The sequence below is a fragment of the Rhamphochromis longiceps genome, linkage group LG2 (genome assembly GCF_057381845.1).
Source record: "Rhamphochromis longiceps isolate RC_006_pf linkage group LG2, R_longiceps_female_GT1.1, whole genome shotgun sequence".
Classification (NCBI taxonomy): domain Eukaryota; kingdom Metazoa; phylum Chordata; class Actinopteri; order Cichliformes; family Cichlidae; genus Rhamphochromis; species Rhamphochromis longiceps.
The window spans coordinates 4,696,565-4,716,394 of record NC_140558.1 but is presented as its reverse complement, the minus strand read 5'-3'; the positions used below and the strand labels follow the sequence as shown (position 1 = coordinate 4,716,394).

The window sequence follows — 19,830 nt, the reverse complement described above, 5'->3', positions numbered from 1 at the left end:
CAACAAATGTAATTCGTTGCTTAATTATTTGATTTATACATAACAGCGTTATAACATTAAGTGACATTTAATATAATTTTCAATATTTTTAAGCTTAAATTGTCCTCCAATTGTAAAAAAAACAAAAAAACACCGTGAATCCATCCTACCTGGAAAAACATCCTACCCAATGTTTCTGCGCAGACGCGGCGCATGCGCACAACACCAACGCCAAATTAACTTCTTTTTCTCTCACCCATTCTTTATGGTTAGGTTTAGTCGCAAGTCACCGTCAAACTATAATACGGGTAGGACGTTTTGTCAGAGTAGGATGGTTTCTCAGAACACCGCCATTAGCGCTAGCTTAGCAGGTTTGGCTTACAAACTACTAAAACGAGTACTTAACAAGTCTGTTTATTTATTCCAGTATGCAACAATACGGCGCCTCTCTGCATCCCACCTGGTGTGGTCATTTAAAGTTAAAAGCATGGTAGAGAAGGAAACAAGTGACGGGAACGAAAATTAATTCAAACTCACCTCCCGCTAGGCTCTTCTTGCGGCACACACGTTTCCTGATAAATCCTTTTTCTTAATTATATTATTATTAAAATAGTTCAATGGCTAACTGTTAATAGCAACTGCTACATTCGGCACCGTAGCTAATTAGGCTCGTTGCACCTGTCAACAAAACCAAGACCACGCCCACATGGACCCTTTTCTTTTTTCATCCGAACTCATTCAACTGCTTTTAAAACGCACACCTTTAAAAGAAATTAAGACATTAAGAATGTCTTTTCTCCTTAAAGGTTTGCTTCTTTATAAAAGGAAATAATTTCCCTTAAAATAGATCATGGTTTTGTTTTATATGCTGCTTTGTCAAGAGGAAGATGGCATCATGCAAAGAGCACAAAGAGATGTAATGATGGAGACATAGAGAAGGCCAGAAGGAGCTGCACAGTCTTTGTGGATTAGACAAAATCATATAATATTCAATTCAATAAAACTTTATTGATCCTGAAGGTTGACCCCGAAGGAAAGGAAGGAGGGTATCTGCATGAAGTGATGGTGCTTTTTACTTTAGTGCGAACAACTCATGAATTTCAAAGCTGTTCTAACAGTCCAACACTGGTCTCTCAATCTCCCGTTGGAGAGCCGTGAGCTTTCTATGATGTTATCCAAACTTACGTTCTGTGATGTTGTCGTTCTTTTTGCTCAAAGAGCAGGTTCTGAGAACTCACGACCGCAGTGCACTTCCCCAAGATGTGATTGAATTTGCGCTCAAAGGTGTTGTTCGAGCGAGCCCCTCCAGATGTAATCCAGTTTTTCACTCAGAGGTCTTGTTCTGAGTGTTCACGGCAGCCGTGCGTTCTCCAAGATCTTCTCCGTGCTGCACTCAATGAGCCCATTTTGAGAAACTCACGCCTCGTCCCATCATTTCAATCCCAGCGGGCAGCCTTGTGGGGGTTTGAACAGCCAGTTCCGCTTCCTTAATTCCTTAATAAGTCAGGGCCAAGCCAGCTCCGATCCGCCAGAACCCTGTTACCATGGTTCCGAATAGGTAGATATCTTCAGCAGTCAGGCTCACCCGAGCCCAGACTTCTCGTTGAGAAGGGGTGTCAATTGCATTCAGAGACCAGTTGATCAAATCCATAATTCTCTTTTAGGTTTTAGAGAACAGACTGTGAGAGACTGTTCAGGGAAAAGTAATACAAAAAACACGAGACTAGACAAGGACATAAGAGGCTAAGCAGGGAAGCTAAGGGAGAGGAGGAGAGGAGAAAAGTGCGACCGCCTTCGTCAAGAGCAAGAGCAGACAGGTAATAGGTTGCAAATAGAGGATCTTAGAAAGCCCGGAGTGGCAGAGAATATGAGAGCGTGGTGCAGGAGATTTAAGAAGACAATGAGATAGTGGCGAGTAGTGACAGACGGGTTCAAGGTTGGGGTGGGATCATGGAATCTCCCTGGCCTATGAGTTTTGCAGATGGCAACTGCAACCTGTTGTGAGAGTAGAGAGCCTGGAGAGGTGGGGGGAGCCAGCAGAAGAAGGTTGAGCGATTTGGAGACAAACTTAGTGATGCAAGGCTGGAATGTTTGGACACGTGCAGAGGTGGGAAAGTGGATATATTGGACTAAGGATGTTAAACATGGAGCTGCCAGGAAGGAGGAAGTTCTCCGAAAAGATTCTGTTAGTGAAGGAGGTGTGCAGAGGGTTGGTGTGACAGACAGGACACCATCAACTGTGGCAATAAATGTTATGCATTTGGGCTGATTAGAAACCACCACTGTGCACTTGCTCACTCAATACCAGCTGCTTACTACTTTTCCATAGAAGGCAAAGTCCACTTCATACAAAACATCCTTAAATTTCCACACAGAGTCAGTTTTAAGCTCCTCTTGCACATTAGCTCAGCTTCATTTCATGAACACATTGAACAGTTAACAAACTCACAACAGCAGCCGTTTCAGTCACAACATCCACAGTTTATATTAAAAAATATAACATCTGCTGTAAGAACATCATTATAACCTGAAGCTTCGATAAAAATCGCCATAATCATGACCAAATGGGTTTAATTTGCCATCTACATGAAACTGCATATTGTTATCATAGCTTTGTTTTTTTAGAAAAAAAAAAAATCCCAATGCTTCTGGTAGAGCAATGTGAACGTCCGCTAATAAACACTTAGATTTGCTCGAGACAGATGCAAGTGTGAGTAGGTTTTATTTTTTAAGTGAAGAAAAGATCTAAGAAAGCAAAAATACTTGGTGATGCGTTCAAGTGCTGATGGGAGGCTCTGAAATCACCTCTTATTGCTGCCAAGTGCATGTCTCTAAAGTTTCACCCATTTTAGTTAAGTGTCTAAAACTCGGCGTGCGATCTGTGCTTTAAGTAGTGCCCTGAAAAATAAGAAGAAATTTACACACATTTCACCTAATCAGCGTTGAGGATCTATAACATAGGAAGTGGTGAATGCTTTCAAACACAGCAGAGGACATGAAGGAATAAAGAGCCTCTAACCTCACTGAGTGACATGGACTCCTAAATGCACCACGTGGCTCGAGCCACTTGCGATACTACACAGTGTTAAAGGCTGTCCTGATGCTGAACTCTAGCTCTTCAGATCACTACCCCAAACTGGAATAGTCACAGTGATCCATTCATATATCTCGAGCAAATTCAAGTCACTCCAAGTCTGAAATTTTAAGAACTATGTAGTATTTATAGTTCTCTGTGAGACTGCTTTGAAAGGTTAACCATTATGTCATGATTTTAGGGAAATCAAAAACAGAAATTACAAAAGTCGACGTTACATAAAACTTTTTTTTTTTTATAAAACTCTCTTCAGATCAAAAGCCATGGCACCAGTCAGTCATCTACATCTAAAAGACACCCACCATCATCCAGACGGGGGCACAAAGTGACATTATGATGCTAAGACTTGGATGCGGATGAATGCTGTGTGATAAAAGTCAACCAAATAATAATAATAATAATAATAAATAAAATGTTAAATCTGCATGTTTTACACATTACAGCTGAATTACTACAGTGCATTTTTGACACGATCGATTCTTAATTTACTTAAGCGGTAAAAACATCTCCAGCATTTTTTTGATTACGATTCAAACTGGCATACAGTTGTTGTTGTTTTTTTACAATTATTGGCCTTTAAGAAGTGAATGTAAAAGCTCCTGTGAGTGCGATCAGAAACAGCTGAGCGATCAAGTTCGTTGGTCAGTCAGAGAGAGGTCGGTCGGTGTGTCCGCTCCGCCGCTCTGCGTCAGTCAGTGCAAGTGATCAGTGCTTCAGTAGTGTGTCGACAACAGCAAAGTCCCATCAACCGGCCTAGGTCAGAGCCCCTAAAAATATTAAATATCACTCTTAATTTGCATATTTTATACATTCTTTACACTAACTGTGCAGCTCTCCGGGTCCAGGATTCTTGGAGGCGAACCAGCTCAACTCCTCAGAATAAAGTTGAGCAGAGTTGCTGGGTGAGTCCTATAATTTAAAAAAGGAAGAAGAAGAAAGGTCTCAACTGCTCACCCAGATTACAATAATCTTGTGAATGATGTTCCTGCAGCAGCCAATCACAGGCCAGCATTGGAGCGTCGAGATTATCGCCTCAACGATGTTGTGAGCAGTCTGAAACCTTCGTGCAGTCCATCGAGTCAAGTTGTTTCTTTTTTCCTTCCTCAGCTGATGTTTCAAAGCTTTAATTCTCCAGGAAATTCTCCAAAAAAGAAAACCGTACGTCTCCATTTGGTCCACTAGGATCACTTCCTTCCTTTGAGTCTTATTACAGCTGCTGGTTGTGTGCTTAGCATTTGAAAAAGCCCACTCTCCTGTGGCTGCTGCTTCTTATCCAGTGCAACACTGCCCTCAAACAGGATCTGACACAGCTTGAATTGAAATGACAAGAAAAACAAAACAGATGTACCCCCCTAAAAAAAAAAAATATAATAATAAAATCATTTCCGATCACGTTAGCTGAAGACTGAGGGCGTCTCGTGTTTGTTCCGCTTTCCCGATTGCTTGCTGAGCTTCAGTTCGCTGATGCGGAGCAGATGCCGTCATAACAGCTTGTCAATCACTGCGACTCCTGAAACAACGAGACGACCAATCAGAGAAAGCAGATTTGCAAACAGGTAATGCGTGTTCAGCCCGTCACGTTCATTTCTCCCGGTACTGTAGAAATACTGCCTGCAAGGAGACCTACCAGCATAACTTCGTCCATTGCTCATGTTGGTGGGAATGAGGCTCCACTTGTCTGTGGCTGGGTTGTAAAACTCTACAGAGGACAGATTGCAGGACCCGTCATCTCCACCGATCACATACAGCAGCCCGTTAATGGCACAAACACCTGGGGGGGAGCAATGTAACATGTTTATTTTAAAGATCAGCACAGGAAATTTGTCCCATTTATCATTAAATGACCCAATTTACAAAATAATCAGCGTACACCACGTTTACGTATGTTTTATTAGCAATACAGGAGAATAAAGGTTTTTAGTCATCTCTTACAGATCGAATATCTTTAAAGCACAGGCCAGTAGAGTACATGAACATCTTAAAGCCAATCTGAACATCATGCAAGAAAATATTGTAAATATTTGTACATGTAAATCTAACAAATGGCTCTCTTACCCATAAACTGCAGCTGAATAGTTATTTATTAGTAACAATTTAAATAACTCAAGGACCAAAAAGAAAGGCAGTCATCAGCTTTTCAGAGGGAGAAATAAAGCTTTAGCCAGAGCGTACGATGAATAGATCGATAGATGCTGTGACCGCAGTCTGACCTGCGTTTCGTCGACACATGTTCATGTCGCAGACCAGCCTCCAGGTGTTGGTCTGTGGGTCGTACACCTCCACACTCTTTCTCACCAGAGGACCGTCATGGCCTCCTGCTGCATACAGCTGACCACCCAACACACCCACACCTGGACAGAAATGTTTTTTAAATAAATATCAGGAGACTGTGAAATCCTCCAAAACCCCAAATATAGTGCAAATTCACCACAAATGAAGAGCTTTAACAAAACAAGTTCTGATTTTGTTCAGATTGTTTTTACAAAGCAGTTAGCGTCCACCAGGGGGTGCTGTTTCTACCAGTTAAATGGTTAGAAAAAGGCCAATTCACCATCATAGAGCGGGATGATTAGATGCTTCTAATACTGATATTACACAACACATTATGATCAGAGCATGTGAGCATTCGCTTGGATCCCACTGATGGAAATTTCTATTTTTCCTGAATACTAAGGGTTGAGCTGTGATGCTGCTCCCTGTGTGGATGTACAGTAGGCAGGATACAGTGTGTGGTACCTGCTCCACTTCGCCGTGTGCCCATCTCAGCTACATAGCACCACTGATTAGAGACTGGGTCATATTCTTCCACTGTACTGAGACACTGGCGTGATGCACCATCATAACCCCCTACTGCGTACAGTTTACCTACAGATAAACACAAACCGGTTAAAAACAGCATATACATATTTAAAGCTTGGATTTTCATTCTGATGGCATAAAAGGTAGCTGACACACAAGTCATTCTTACCATCAACCACCCCTACACCCACGCTGCTGCGTCTGGTGTTCATGGAGGCGACGTACGTCCACTCGTTGGTTTTATAGTTGTAAACCTCGACTGTTGACAAACCTGAGACACAGATGCAAAGAAAGAAGGGAGAGATGTAGAAATGGGAAAGACTGGAAGCGAAGGTCTGCGGTAAAGGGTTACCGAGTGCGTTATCACATCAGTCTGTGAGCCTTCTACACCCAGCTGGTAGATGTGTTGTGAGAAGAAAATAGATCTCCTGCCTCCTGTGTTTTAATGGGATTTAATAGAGCATAAGAGCGCTGTGCCACTACAAGCAAATGTATCAAATGAGGAGAACAGTCAGATGATGATACCAAGGAAAAACAACTTTTTTTCTAAAGGGAAAATATTTTTCTTCACTTGCATAGAAATTTACCTTAATTTCCTTCAGTATAAACAGTTCATAATCAGTATTTTTATATTAATTGAAGGCAGTGCAATGAGATCCCTGTGAGCAGCAACTGGATGTGTGATAGTTCTCAAACTGCAATAATGTGACAAATGTATCTATTCCGACTGAAATTTACTAAACTTAAAAATGTGTTTATTTGAGTTACCAACAGGCACATTATGCATAAACCCACTGCTATTAATAGCTACATGCATTATGTGTACCTATGCTTCCATTAAAGCCTCCCACAGCATACAGTAAATCGCCCAGCACAGCGGCTCCCAGCGTGCTGCGTCTCTCCTGCATGCTCGACACCGCACTCCACTGGTCTCTTGTGCCGTCGTACACGTCCACCGTACGCTCCCGCAGCGAACTGTTGAAACCTCCAACCGCAAACACTCGGCCCGCCATGGAAACCACACCTGGGAAACAAGACAAAGAATTTGGGGATGAGATCATAGCTTGTTAAATTCCAAAAGTCATTGCTTCTATGAGGAAACCACAAGAATGTTTAGAAACCAACATGTCAGAAATGCACAAAGTCTGTCTTGAATCCTTGTATCTTTAACAGTCTTTGTTACACCCTTGCTGAACCTCCTTCATAGGACTCTACTAGACCACAGCTGGTCTGCTGCATTGTTCTACTGATTGTTTCTCCTTTTTTCAGTGCTTTTGGAGTAGGGCTGTGCGATATGACCAAAATCTCATATCCTGATATAACCCCGCTTTATTGTGAAAGGTTTATGTGGAACATAAACAAGCAGACACGCGAAGGTGTTACCGTCATTGTTGCTAACCACAACGCATAAAAACAGGCGCTTGTAGTGTGGTTATATTAAATATAAGAGAAAGAGAGAACTTTAAGAAATTAATACAGCCACTACAGTGACCATCAAAATGATGAAAAATATCGCCGTGAACAGTTTAGTTTATTTTGCGACATCACGAAACAAACGATAGCGTAAAATGAAACGACAGATGTTTTTATATCGTCATATCGAACAGCCCTATTTTGGAGTGCAGGAACCAAAACCATAATAAGTTTACAGAACTTTTTGGGGCCGTTTTATCTGCTACTACAGAGTCAGTAGTTTTGGTCCATACATATATGTAGGCTTGAGTAATCTGGATAAAGCAAAACTAGTACAGGTATACATGTATATAGATTAGTCATTGAACATAAATGCAGCACAAGCCACCAGCATTGCAAAAATATACATGTAAACCTTAAAAAGTGGATAAATAAGGAAATATTAATGCACCGTAAATTGATCCTATATAATATACATTTTAACCTGGTATATAAGACCATATATTCCTGTCAACATAGTACAGGGCATCCAACACACTGCAAACAAATGTAGAAATAAGAGGTGAGAAATAAGGTTTGGGCGGTACACAATTCCCTGGGAACAGTGCAGACAGTCCCCAAAACTGATTGAAATGCAGCCATTATTTCTATTTTTCCATCAGAAGTGCATTTGCAGCAGTGTTATCCAACCCGCTGTTTTCAGATGTCACTAGACACACCAAGTAATGAACTAACCTGCCCGGCAGCGTCTAGAGGGCAGATCGGCCACTTGGTACCAACGATCTTCCTGGAAGTCGTAACACTCCACGCTGCGGATGGCTTTGGGAGCCTGACCACCCACTACAATCATCACCTGCACGTCCACACAGACCCACAGTAAGAAAATACAAGCGCACACGTGTATTTTATGTTAAAAACCTTCAGCTTTGGCACATTTCTGCGTGTACCTTTGGGATGCTGATCGGAGTTCGTGGTCGCGTCCTATCAGTCTTTATGAGGTGACGCTGGTCAGCAGGCAACAGGTGATACTTCATTGCTTCTATGAGGAAATCTTTACAAGTGTTGTTGTTCTTTATCAAAGCTTCTTCCTCTACAATCTGAAACAAGGATCAGATTTCATTCAAGATGAAGACACAGTAGATTTCTGTTGAGTACTCAGCCTTTCAGTCTCTGGAGGCATTTCTAAATGTAATAACTCCTTTCATCAAGTCCCTCTGTTGTTGCAATACCTGTTTAAAATGTGGCAACAGTGGCAGAGACATGAACACTACAGGTGGGAGGCGAGAGAAAAAAAAAAATTACGTGGGAAACCGGTTTCTTGTGTGTGACTTGAGCAAAAAAAAAAATCAGTGCTGCTGAAAGATTTGCATGTAGGCACACTAATTGTAGCAGCTGGCCCACAAACACGATGACTAATGTACTGCACAAAGACGAACAAACAGTGATTTATTTCAGCATCAACTCTTCTTAACATACTGTGATGAAAACCATTTGTAGCTGTGGGAGTGACTTTGTTATCCAACCTAAAGGCCAGAAACTAGTCTAACATCTTAGTAGAGCAGCGATTCCCAACTGGGACGAGCCATCAAGGTACGGCAAACAAAGCTATGAGCTGAATTTATTGTATATCACATTAACAGTGGGGCTCTCAAATGTAAAGCGGATTGAGAAACTAAACAAGCAAATCATTAACAATCAAATCAAGGACAACATAATGAAGGAAATGCTTGATACACTGGTGTGATGGTCAAAGTTGTGGGTTGGCAAGAGGAGATTTTTAGCTCACATAATGAGCGATAGCAGTCTTAGGTTTGAAAAAGCTCTTTTGAATATTCAATTATATCTGATGGCACGGCTGACTGAAAGCCATGATTAACCCCCGTCCCCTGTTGGTCAAAGACCGATAATGTTTAAACAGAATTCGTTTTACCTGTACCAGGTAATCTCTGGAAAGCAGTGGAAGTCTCACATGCTCCATTAGTTTGGGCATGTATTCCAGACGAGCTGGTTTATCATGTTTGATCCACGATATCATTGCCTCGAACACCTAAGAACAAGGAAAAATATGAAGGATATGGAGAAACTGCTCCGAGGTAGAAGCGACCACAGCAGTTTATTACATAGACTCTCAGTTACTTTGTTTGGCCCCACTTTGTATTTACAGGTGCTTATCTACATCAGTACTCCACATTTTCAGGGGTGTGTGAAAGTTTGAAAACTTTTGGGATCAAAAATTTTAAAACTGGGAACAAAACCTGTTGACACAAGCCCAATTTTATCCCATCCCCTTGAAGTTAAGAGGGCGTGACAGATTTTTCTTGGAAGCTGCTGGATGTTAGAAATGTGCAGGCTGAGACTGAAACAGTGAGACTACCAGTGTATAAATACACGACACCTCATAATCCCAACGACTTTCCTGTTTTGTAGATGCCGTGAAGTTTCAAGACTGATCGCTCCAGGGAGCAATCGACAGAACAGAGGCTGCAGACACTAGTTTCATGCCACACCACATTCATATTCATTGTGCCACTTCAGTCCCATTTATCTCTTGATTGCCTGTAGGGCAGCTCCACAAGAGCAAAGGGGGGGCTGCGTGCCCCTCACATTGTGCACAAAGGACTCCAGCGATGGTAGCATAAAAAGACTCACCCAACTCAAGGGATGCACCAGTTTTTCTCTAAACATAACAAACAACCTAGCAAAAAAAACTGTTTTAAATCGCATCTTTACACAATTCATTACTAGAAAGCCTGTCAGAAATGCAAACACAATTTGTTCCCATTTCTTTAGCTGAATCTTTGAAAGAAAAAAAAAAACACCAAAGATAACAGTTTGACGTGCATAGAAATCGTGTTTTTCCACCAGTAGGGCAAATACCAAAGTGCTATTAGGTGGAAACCTAACTTATTGTGGCAGTATGCACTTCCAAGATTAGAGGAAACTAGTCCAATAGCAGAAATGGGCAACTGGGAGCTAAAAACTACCAGCAAATAAATCACTATCTGAAAGTTACGTCCTTAACAAATGAGACAAAATCCAGCAAAAACCCAACTGGCCCTTTTGTTGAGCCAGTTGTTTGTTAAAGCCTCGTCAGAAATGGTGTGAGGGGAAGGGTGGCTGTTAAGAAGCCATTCTCATGGAAGAGAAGTGGACTGAAAACCAGTGGCAGCGGTTTTGATGAAGTGATGAATCCAAATTTAAATTTGGACTGGATTAACCAGAGCCCAAACCTCAACATTACTGAAGCAGTGCGGGATCATCTTGACACAACAGAACAAAAGGCAGCCACCAACATCCAAAGCCTGGAGAACTACTCCTGAAGACAACTCAGACAAGCTTTCTAGTAATTTCTTTAAGAGTCCGGCTGTTTAAGAATAAAGGTGATCATAGCAAATACAGACTGTCAAGCTCCTTTGTGTTTATACCAGTTCTGTTTTTGCCTTATATGCTGTATTTTTATATAGGATTGCACATTTCAATCCATCACTGCACCCATTTTCAATTTTCCTTGCAAAATATAAAGAAATAACGGCTGATGCAAGACTTTTGCACAATGTAAAGCAATAAAAACTGCAATTTGGGTTATTCTCCTCTCAACTAAGAGGTTAATAGAGGGGGAACCCTGTTTCAATGATGCATGAACACTCACATGATGGAAGAACAAAGTCAAATTGAGACAATACACAAAAATGACCTCAAGAAGTTAATCCACTCACTTCATTTAATCCACTCACAAAACAGCTGCAGCAGGTAAATCAGAGCTAAATGACTGTGTCTGCTGATGCAGTTTGTTTGGCGCTTCATGGTTAGCGTGACAGCATCCAACTCCCCGTGTTTATGTTTGAATCAACCTTTGCTGTCAGTGCTCTGACAGCAGCATGTCACACAGCTGCTACATCAAACTCTTGCTGTTTGACAGGTTAACTGCAGACAGATGCGCCATCCCCAGGAATATACGTCTGCTGTCAGATTCAGCCCATCATACACAGCAAGTGTGGGATGACTCTTTTTTACTGTCCCTTTTTCTGAAGTCTGCTTTACTTCAGAGATTTTGTGATCACTGAAGTGAAAATCTGTTATGGATTTCATTTTCACTCAAGCATCTTTAAAAAAAAAAAAAAAAGAATAAAAATCTCTATCTTTATGGTGACGCCTGACCTTTTCCTCTGTTGACACGGTGAGTTTGTCGCTGGAGATGAGGCTGCACACCTGCTGCAGAGAAAGGCTCAGAAACTCCTCGCCCTGCACCACATCAGTAAAATGCTGCTCTGAGAGACACAAACATCCACAGCACACATTAAACACTGTCCCAGCAAGCGAAGCTTAAATGAAAACATGTTCGTTGTCTTTGCTGTCCAAGACACCTAATGTATTCCCTAGACTCGTGTCAGATTTTAAACACCTCATAAATCAGCCAACTCACAAAGTGACAGATTATGTGGCGCGAATAGAGAAAGAAAAAACAAAAATCTTACCAGCGTAAGCATGAGCCTGGTTGAGAAGCTGTGTGCATGTATGCAGGTCAGCAAAGGCTCTGATGCCCAAGCAGTTGGTGGGATGAAGCTGAGATTGCAGGAATTCGCAACAAACCTGACGCACATCCATCAGCTGGAGGAGGCTGGCTGCAGGCAGCAGTACCTAATATTTGTTTTTTTTAAAAAGTCACAAAAAGTTGAGTTAGCAGTTTACCTCCACAGCCATTCCCTGTGTACACAACTCAAGACTTCATCAGCACAGCAGGTCTGTTATTCAGTGAGCTAATCAAACAAACTCAAACGCATCATTCAGGTTAGGAAGCAAACTGATACCCGGTAAGTTTATCAGTAGGATTAACTTTAAGGATCGGACAGAACTGAAGAAGCTTCTCGGATGAGAGGTGAATCGTCTTCAAGCAACTTAAAAAAGTCCAGACGCTTTTCTTTGCAAGCTCCTTAAAGTAGAGAAACTCACATTTGGTTTTGATCTCTACTTTGAATGAGGAGCTACTAAACGACTTCCTGCAAGACTTTCAACTTGGTGCAACAGCCTCTAAAACGAAAGGTCACAAACATGTCAGCTATGCTTGCCACTTAGAGTTTATAAACACAAACATCATGGATTTAACAATTTTCTGCAATTCTTCATCCCTCTATTTTCTTTACCAGCAATGAAAAATAAATAAATCCAGCCCGGGACCATAATCAGCCAATAGCCATAGTCCTTGGTCCTGACCAGAGTCGACCTCATATATGATCACAAGCCAGTCCGATTCATGCATGCACAACACATACACGCTGACAGCCACGCGCCAACATGAAAGCTTCTCACTGGGCGTGAATACACAACACCGCATGGCGACGACCCCAAAAACACTTGAAACAACAAACCTAATCAGACACTTAAAATCACCTTCATCTAAATCACTTTTATCAAATCAAATCAAATCACTTTTATTGTCACATCACATGTGCAGGCACACTGGCACAGCACATGCGAGTGAAATTCTTGTGTGCGAGCCCCACAAGCAACAGAGATGTGCAAACACAACAACACAAACGAGCAAAATACAAGAATGGCCAACCTGAGACTAATAAATATATGTACAATATATAATAGTGTATGCATTTCTGGATGAACACTGACATTAACTGAGGCTAACAAAGGCTAAAGCTATCCAGAGCTCAGAGCCAGGACTAAGACGGCAGCCTCGGTACGAGCAAAGGCTCAAAGCAGAGACAAGTGAAAAAGAAAAAGAGCTTGATGTCTGCTGAAGTTAGGAACACTGGAAACATTATTCAAGTACCTGAAATTGATTTTGTTATATAAACCTGTTGAACCTGCTTCTGTTTGGTAAGTAAAAGTGGGTGTGCAGCAACTCATTTTCAGTTACGTGTACCTCTTTCCACTAAAGAAGATCCTGCAACTTACTGCAATTAGGGAGAAAAGCTTAGCCTTCACTGTAAATCTGCCTCCCTTTTTTTGTTGTGTTAAAAACAAAGCAAGTCCTTATCCTTTACAGCAGAGCGCTTTCACCCCTCCTTGGCACGCCAAACCGAGTCCCTGTTTATCGCAGCTCAAATAAAGGTAACTAGAAAAGAGCTTTTTATCAACACGATATAAATAAAGTCCTAAATAAAGAGTTATCTGAAAAATCTGGCTCCAGTCCGCCTTCTGCAGCTTTTGTTTGTATTGTGATTTTATTGTTAGAACACTAGATATTATGCTAAACTCATCACTGTGACATAAAGATAGACAAAAAAGAAAAAAGATTAATAAGACCAAATAAGAGTTTGCACACATTCAACTGGCAACACTTACTGATCGATCAGTACTGACCTTGGCCACTTGAAACTATTTTCTAGACCAGCCCTCATTTTTTTGGCTACGGCTATGTTTTTAAAACGGGTGCCGCTTTTTGTCCATTTCAACATTTGTGACAAGCATCTAGGGAACTGCCGAGAAACTGATGCTAACAAAGCTACTCATTAGTTTAAGTAGGTCAGTGTCTGCCTGCCTCAACACCTCGCTGTTTCTTCAGACACACACACTCATCCACTGAATGAGTATTGTCACTGTGTCCTCTGTTTCCTGTACACAGCTGCCCCGAAGCCTTGCATCTTCTAAAACACAGCATCAGGCCCAGTGAAACTCTGTTTACAGCAGCTGTGACACACCAAAACACACACGGCTGCAAGCAAAACAAAAACACTTTTAGTACAGAGAAACGCTGACTTTCAAGAAAAGAAAAAGAGTCTAAATCCAACTTTTGACAGATTTTTTTTTTGTCAAAACACACACACACACACACACACACACACACACACACACACACACACACACACACACACACACACACACACACACACACACACACACACACACACACACACACACACAGAGAGAGAGCCAATCAGCAAGGCACGCTGCTAACAGTTGGAGGATTTCCTGCCTTGTCCATGCACACTTCCTGCACTAATAATCAGAGGAAGTATCTTGCCTGCAGCTGGATCAAGCTGAGCTGTGAGAGAAGTAATGCAGCTACCACAGGTTAATGCCACCGAGCTAACCAAAGCCTCAGCGCTGTGCTTTCACAGCAGAAAACCCCACAGAAAGCTCTGTGTTTGTCCTCTGTAGTAAACATCTGCTCCTCAAACACGGCCAATCGGACCATCCTGATAAAAGGGAAAGACTTAAAATGACGACAATCCCTTTCAGGTATTATGCAGCTGTGTCTGAAACACATTTATGATTAGAAACAAAAACAATAATATCATTAAAATGCTTTTGTGAGCAACACTTATTAAAATTAATTTAGGTCTTAAAACAGGTAAATAGAGGCACTTTCCCCAAGAAGGACAGTTCAAAATATGTGTTTAGTTTATAGTTTAGCAACAGTGTTTAAAAAAATTAAAGCTTTTATCCACCCCAAACAGGATTAATATGCAGTTATTCTTTCTTGTACTTAAACTGGTGAACAAAAACAAAGGTCAGGATAAAGAAAAGGGCAGCAAGTTACAAATTTCCTTCTTAAAACAAAGGATGTTTTGTAAGAGCCAGACTTATGCTGCGATCGTTTTGCTTGGAGCAGCAGCAGCACCACTTTGATATAATTATCTAACTTGTTAAACAAGTGTGAAAAAAGAAAGTGTGACAACATGATGTTTTAATATGCAGCTCCCCAGGCAGCTCCATGTTTACTTCTCCACTGTTAACCATTAAACAGAGGAGACGACCAGCTTACAGGGCTAGGCGTTATTAGCAAAGGTGATTATGTTATTGCTGCTAATATACAAGAGTCGTTTTAAAGCACAAGCAGTCTTCAAATGAACACACAAGCCACCATAAGAGAGCAGAAACGGGAAGGAAATCTAGGATTCTCACCTGGACGTTGTCCTCTGTGACCTCGATCTCTGCTGTGTAAATATAGTCGACCAGTTTTCTCAGAGTCTGACCGTCCACCTCTCTGATCTCCACCTGGTGAGCTTTACTCTCACTCATATCACCTGCGCACACACAGACACACACAGCTAAGCATACACACAACTGTGTGCAGCATCATACACAATGCACCAACAATAGTGTGCATGTACCTGTGAACATGGCACAGAAGTAAGGGCTACAGGACGCCAAGACCACCCTGTGAGCTGGCACTTCAACGCTCCCGGCTACCAGCTGGACGTCACACAGCATCTTTTTACTGGAGGAAGGACAAACAGACGGCGTTGTGTACGAGAACCTTCAACTGACGATGTCCATAACTAGACATCTGATTTTATCGCTTGCAATTTTCAGATTCGTCATTATTTTTGTGCAGAAACACTCAATTTCCTAATGTTACACACCTACAAACACGACGTTTATTAGAAAGTAAATCTAAACAGACATGTGGCAGTAACACTATGAGATTAAATGGTAAATGGTAAATGGCCTGTATTTATATAGCGCTTTTCTAGTCCCTAAGGACCCCAAAGCGCTTTACATATCCAGTCATCCACCCATTCACGCACGCATTCACACACTGGTGATGGCAGCTACATTGTAACCACAGCCACCCTGGGGCGCACTGACAGAGGCGAGGCTGCCGGACACTGGCGCCACCGGACCCTCTGACCACCACCAGTAGGCAACGGGTGAAGTGTCTTGCCCAAGGACACAACGACCGAGACTGTCCAAGCCGGGGCTCGAACCGGCAACCTTCCGATTACAAGGCGAACTCCCAACTCTTGAGCCACGATCATTGAAACAAAGAGAATTTAACTCACTTTTCGATAAAGACTAAAAGAATTACTGACATTAGAACATAAATATGTCACAGACATACGATAAACACAAAATAGAGCAACAGATAAGCATTAATGCTTCTGGTCATTCCAGTTGCTTTGTCAATTGAGAGTTCTGGAAGGATTATTTGAGTTGCGTCAAAAATATAAGACAGAATTATTAAAATGTTTTTTGTACAAATGTGAAGTTAAATCTGCACTCAAGAGCCGAGCCAGGGAAGAGGGGCACCTTTGAAGTACAAAAACTCTGGTATTCATCACCAGTTGATGAAATATCACAGTAAAATACATGAACCTGGGCCAGTTGTGTTGAGGTTCACATTTCACAATTAACAAGCCCACAGTCGTTTTTGTCATGCATGTGCAGAATAAAACATCCCCACCCAACAGAAGAGGTTTGCCAGTAGCTGTTCGACAGTGATTTGCAGTTGAAGTCGCTTCTTTAAAAATGCAGCAGTTCAGTTCAGGCAGAAGTCATGTACTGCTGCACTGACATTTTCAGACAAGCCAGGTGAACAAGCGAAGACTTGCATGTCCTTTCTGGCTTACAAAACTCGATACGGCCTCTTCGTTCTCAAGTTAAAACGAAACGGTAGAAACCACAATTTGAGCTACGCACCTCCTCAGGTCGTTCATCAACTGAAACGCTTTCCTCATGTGCGTCTGGTTGAAGGTGTGCATCCCTCCATTCACCGTGTCCTCTTCTGAATCGGTGGCACATGGTGGACGCGGTGAGGCCGGTGTGGCAACCAGACTGGTAAGACATAAGAGGCGGTGTCTGGATCAGCGGATAGCGATGATGACAAAAGGCAACCACAAACCATAACAAAGCCTCCACCATCTTTTACAGATGACTGTAGACACTCACTGTTGTACATCTCCCCTCACCTCCTCTGTACATATGGATGATCTGAACCAAAAATAATTTTATACGGCTTCTTCACTCCATAAAACTTGTTGCTACAGTCCAGTTCTTATGTAATTTGGCATAGCTCAGCCTTGTCTCCTCATTTCCCTTCCTTAGGAACAGATTTTGAACAGCCACATATCCAATGAGACCATTTCTGATAAGGCTTCAGCAAACAGTGGACAGATCAACTGAAGGTTCATATGCATCTCTCAGATCCTGTGTCACGTCTTTGTGTAGATACAACACTGGCTCATCCTTGAGTTAGGTGCCTTTTTATCCTTGAATGGTTAACTGGTTAGTGTTAAGTAGAAAGTTTGGATTTCTCAAGACAATCAAAACAACAACAACAACAGAGTCTGGCTTCTTGGAAGCAAACTACAAAAAAATGAGTATGTGTATACTCAAAGCTGATCCATTAGACTGATGGATGTCATCTTCGCGTTAATCCAAAGGTACCAAATAACCATTCAAGCATGTCTATTTAACTGAGGATACCTGCTCTATTCAAGATGATTGGAGGAAAGGTGTTCTTTGACCCTATCCTTTATTAAGGATTAAAGCTGGATACATTTTATGGTCAGTGCATCCTTTAAAAGGGTAAAAACAGCCACAATATATAGGGTTTCATTTCTTTTAACGAGCTAAGCAATTAGTGCCTATTTGCTGTGGAAGATTAACAAACATCTGCCACACAGATGGCATGTGCATATTACTGGTAACTTCTTTTACACAGGGACTGCACAGAAAAAGAAGCCCTCACACATGCTTACAAGGAAATGGGGGGAGAAAGAGCATGCAGACCCGAAGCTTCAGCCCAAACCTTAGGATATTAATTTACAAGCAAATGTGACCTGCAGCGAGCTGAAAGCACATCTGATAGTGTCGGACAGAAAAACCGCTGTTTATTTAAACAGTGCTTGGCCGTCTCCACCGTGCATGTACTGTACGATGTGCTATCTTAACTCTCAAAACAAGCCGTCTCTTCACCCACAGATAATCAAGCATTTCGAAGAATTTATGATGCTGCACTGAAAAGTCCCAGTAGCTGCCCGGTAATTCGTTTTTGTTTAACAGCTTACGGTAAGCTTGTCTTCATGCGTCCAAAAAAACCAAATCAACAGGAAGCTGTTCAATTCATTTTAAGTTTGTTGTGGGTTAAGTTAGCTAGCTCCTAGCATTGCTAACCAACATATAACCTTATGACAGCCATGGATATCAACTGAAATCGTATTCTAAGCTACTTTAAAAATAATTACAAACCAACCCACTTTCAGTCAACTATCTACAGTCTGGTTTGGTTGGCTGCCATCAGCTGAGCAGCCAGTGATGCTAGCTGACTAACGGGCGCTAACTAGTCAACACAGCTAGCCCCGAGTTCGCGTGCTGTGAGCGAGCTCTCGAGCTGTCCGTGTTGGGTTTCTGGCCACTACATCGCGTAGGTTCAAATGTCATCCAGCAGATGCAGAAGCAGCCTGAATCCCATCTTTAGAAAACATAATCCCCACCGATGAGCCAACTCACCCCAACGACACACCGTCCATCCTCCCGGAGTCAGAGAACACAGCGGGCATGAGCGCCGAGCGGCCGGCTGCACGCAGATCGTCTATTAGAAAGATGAGTAACTCCGCAAGACTGGCATACACAGATAGTTTTATATGGTGACTCACTCCCTTTATTTTTATGCACATTTTTAAAAATAGTTATACAAACTGTATTAAAACACAGTAAGCCAACCTTTGAAAGATAATAAGTAATGACAAGAATTATCAACAAGACCACAATTTCATAAGAGTTATAGGGTTCATCGTTCTTTCTTTGTATCATTCGTCTTTTGTTGTCATTTCCAGTGAAAACAGGATCAGGGATCAACATTTCCCTGAAATTACTAAATGCTCCTCCCACGATAAACTTGAATTTCTCTTATCTTAAAAACACAACTGATTTGAATTTAAATTAGCTGGATGATTATAATTCAGATATTCCGATTAACTAAAAAGAAAATGCGTTTCGATGCCTTTTGTTTCCATTTGCACTATAAAGGCAGCACAGTCAATAAATGCTTTTGCATTTGCAGGACTTCATGAGTACAATTGATTTTCCATCATCTGGCTAATCAAATCACTGTTTCAACTCTAACAAGAAATGTGAAATCCATCACCTGGTATAAAGCAGGGGCGTTACCAGCTACTTAAGATAACAGGAAATGCAGCAACGTTGTAGACATAAAATAAAGCCATTTTTTTGTTATTTTAGTTGTATTGCAAGAGCTGTTAGTCTTTAAATCTCTGCAATGGAAGGACTGCCAAAGTAAAAGAATTTAGATGACTTAAAAATCACATCTTAAATAGGCCCACATTATGAATATTTAGGTTTTATTAAATAGCAAGATTGTACAATCCAAAATTGCTTACTGGAGGGTTGTTTACCAACTGGTGGCCTGCATTTAGTCTATTAGTGTATCATAAAATGCTTACTAAGGAGTCAAATACAAATAGTCACATCTGGTCACATCTGCACTGAAAGAGTCCCATTTTAAAATCTATGGGAGCATTCAGTGATTGCAAATACCACGAAGCAAAATTCCTACCCATTATTGTGAGCTTTCAAACGTAAGTCAGCCACCCTTTGAATTCACATTTGAGCAAAAGGGGTATGCAGAACTATTTCTATAAGTTAATTGTTCCTATTTTAACAGCACAAACATGCATTTAGTTTACTTCAGCAATAACAAAAAATAACTTGAGGAACTTTCTTCTATCAGTTGAGGTTAAAATAAAAATGCTTATAGGCTTTGTATTAGCACTTTTATGCACTATTTGCAAGGGATTCAGCAAATTATAAAAGTGGCTCAAAAAATAACTCTTTGGACTACAGTT

At 41.4% G+C, this 19,830-nt stretch overlaps 1 protein-coding gene across 1 annotated transcript; it reads right to left on the bottom strand.

Annotated features, from left to right (window-relative positions):
* Nucleotides 1-2,592: 2,592 nt before the first annotated feature.
* Nucleotides 2,593-18,600, bottom strand: klhl3 (kelch-like family member 3). Its single transcript, XM_085415326.1, has 15 exons — nt 18,476-18,600; nt 16,664-16,798; nt 15,355-15,461; nt 15,146-15,267; nt 11,761-11,923; nt 11,444-11,553; nt 9,216-9,332; nt 8,233-8,382; nt 8,021-8,138; nt 6,699-6,896; nt 6,042-6,143; nt 5,810-5,938; nt 5,284-5,424; nt 4,701-4,844; nt 2,593-4,583 (listed from the first exon to the last, which is right to left on the bottom strand). Exons 1-15 carry the CDS (start codon nt 18,523-18,525, stop codon nt 4,555-4,557), a joined length of 1,815 nt encoding a protein of 604 aa, XP_085271452.1. The 5' UTR covers nt 18,526-18,600; the 3' UTR covers nt 2,593-4,554.
* Between the last annotated feature and the right edge of the window lie 1,230 nt (nt 18,601-19,830).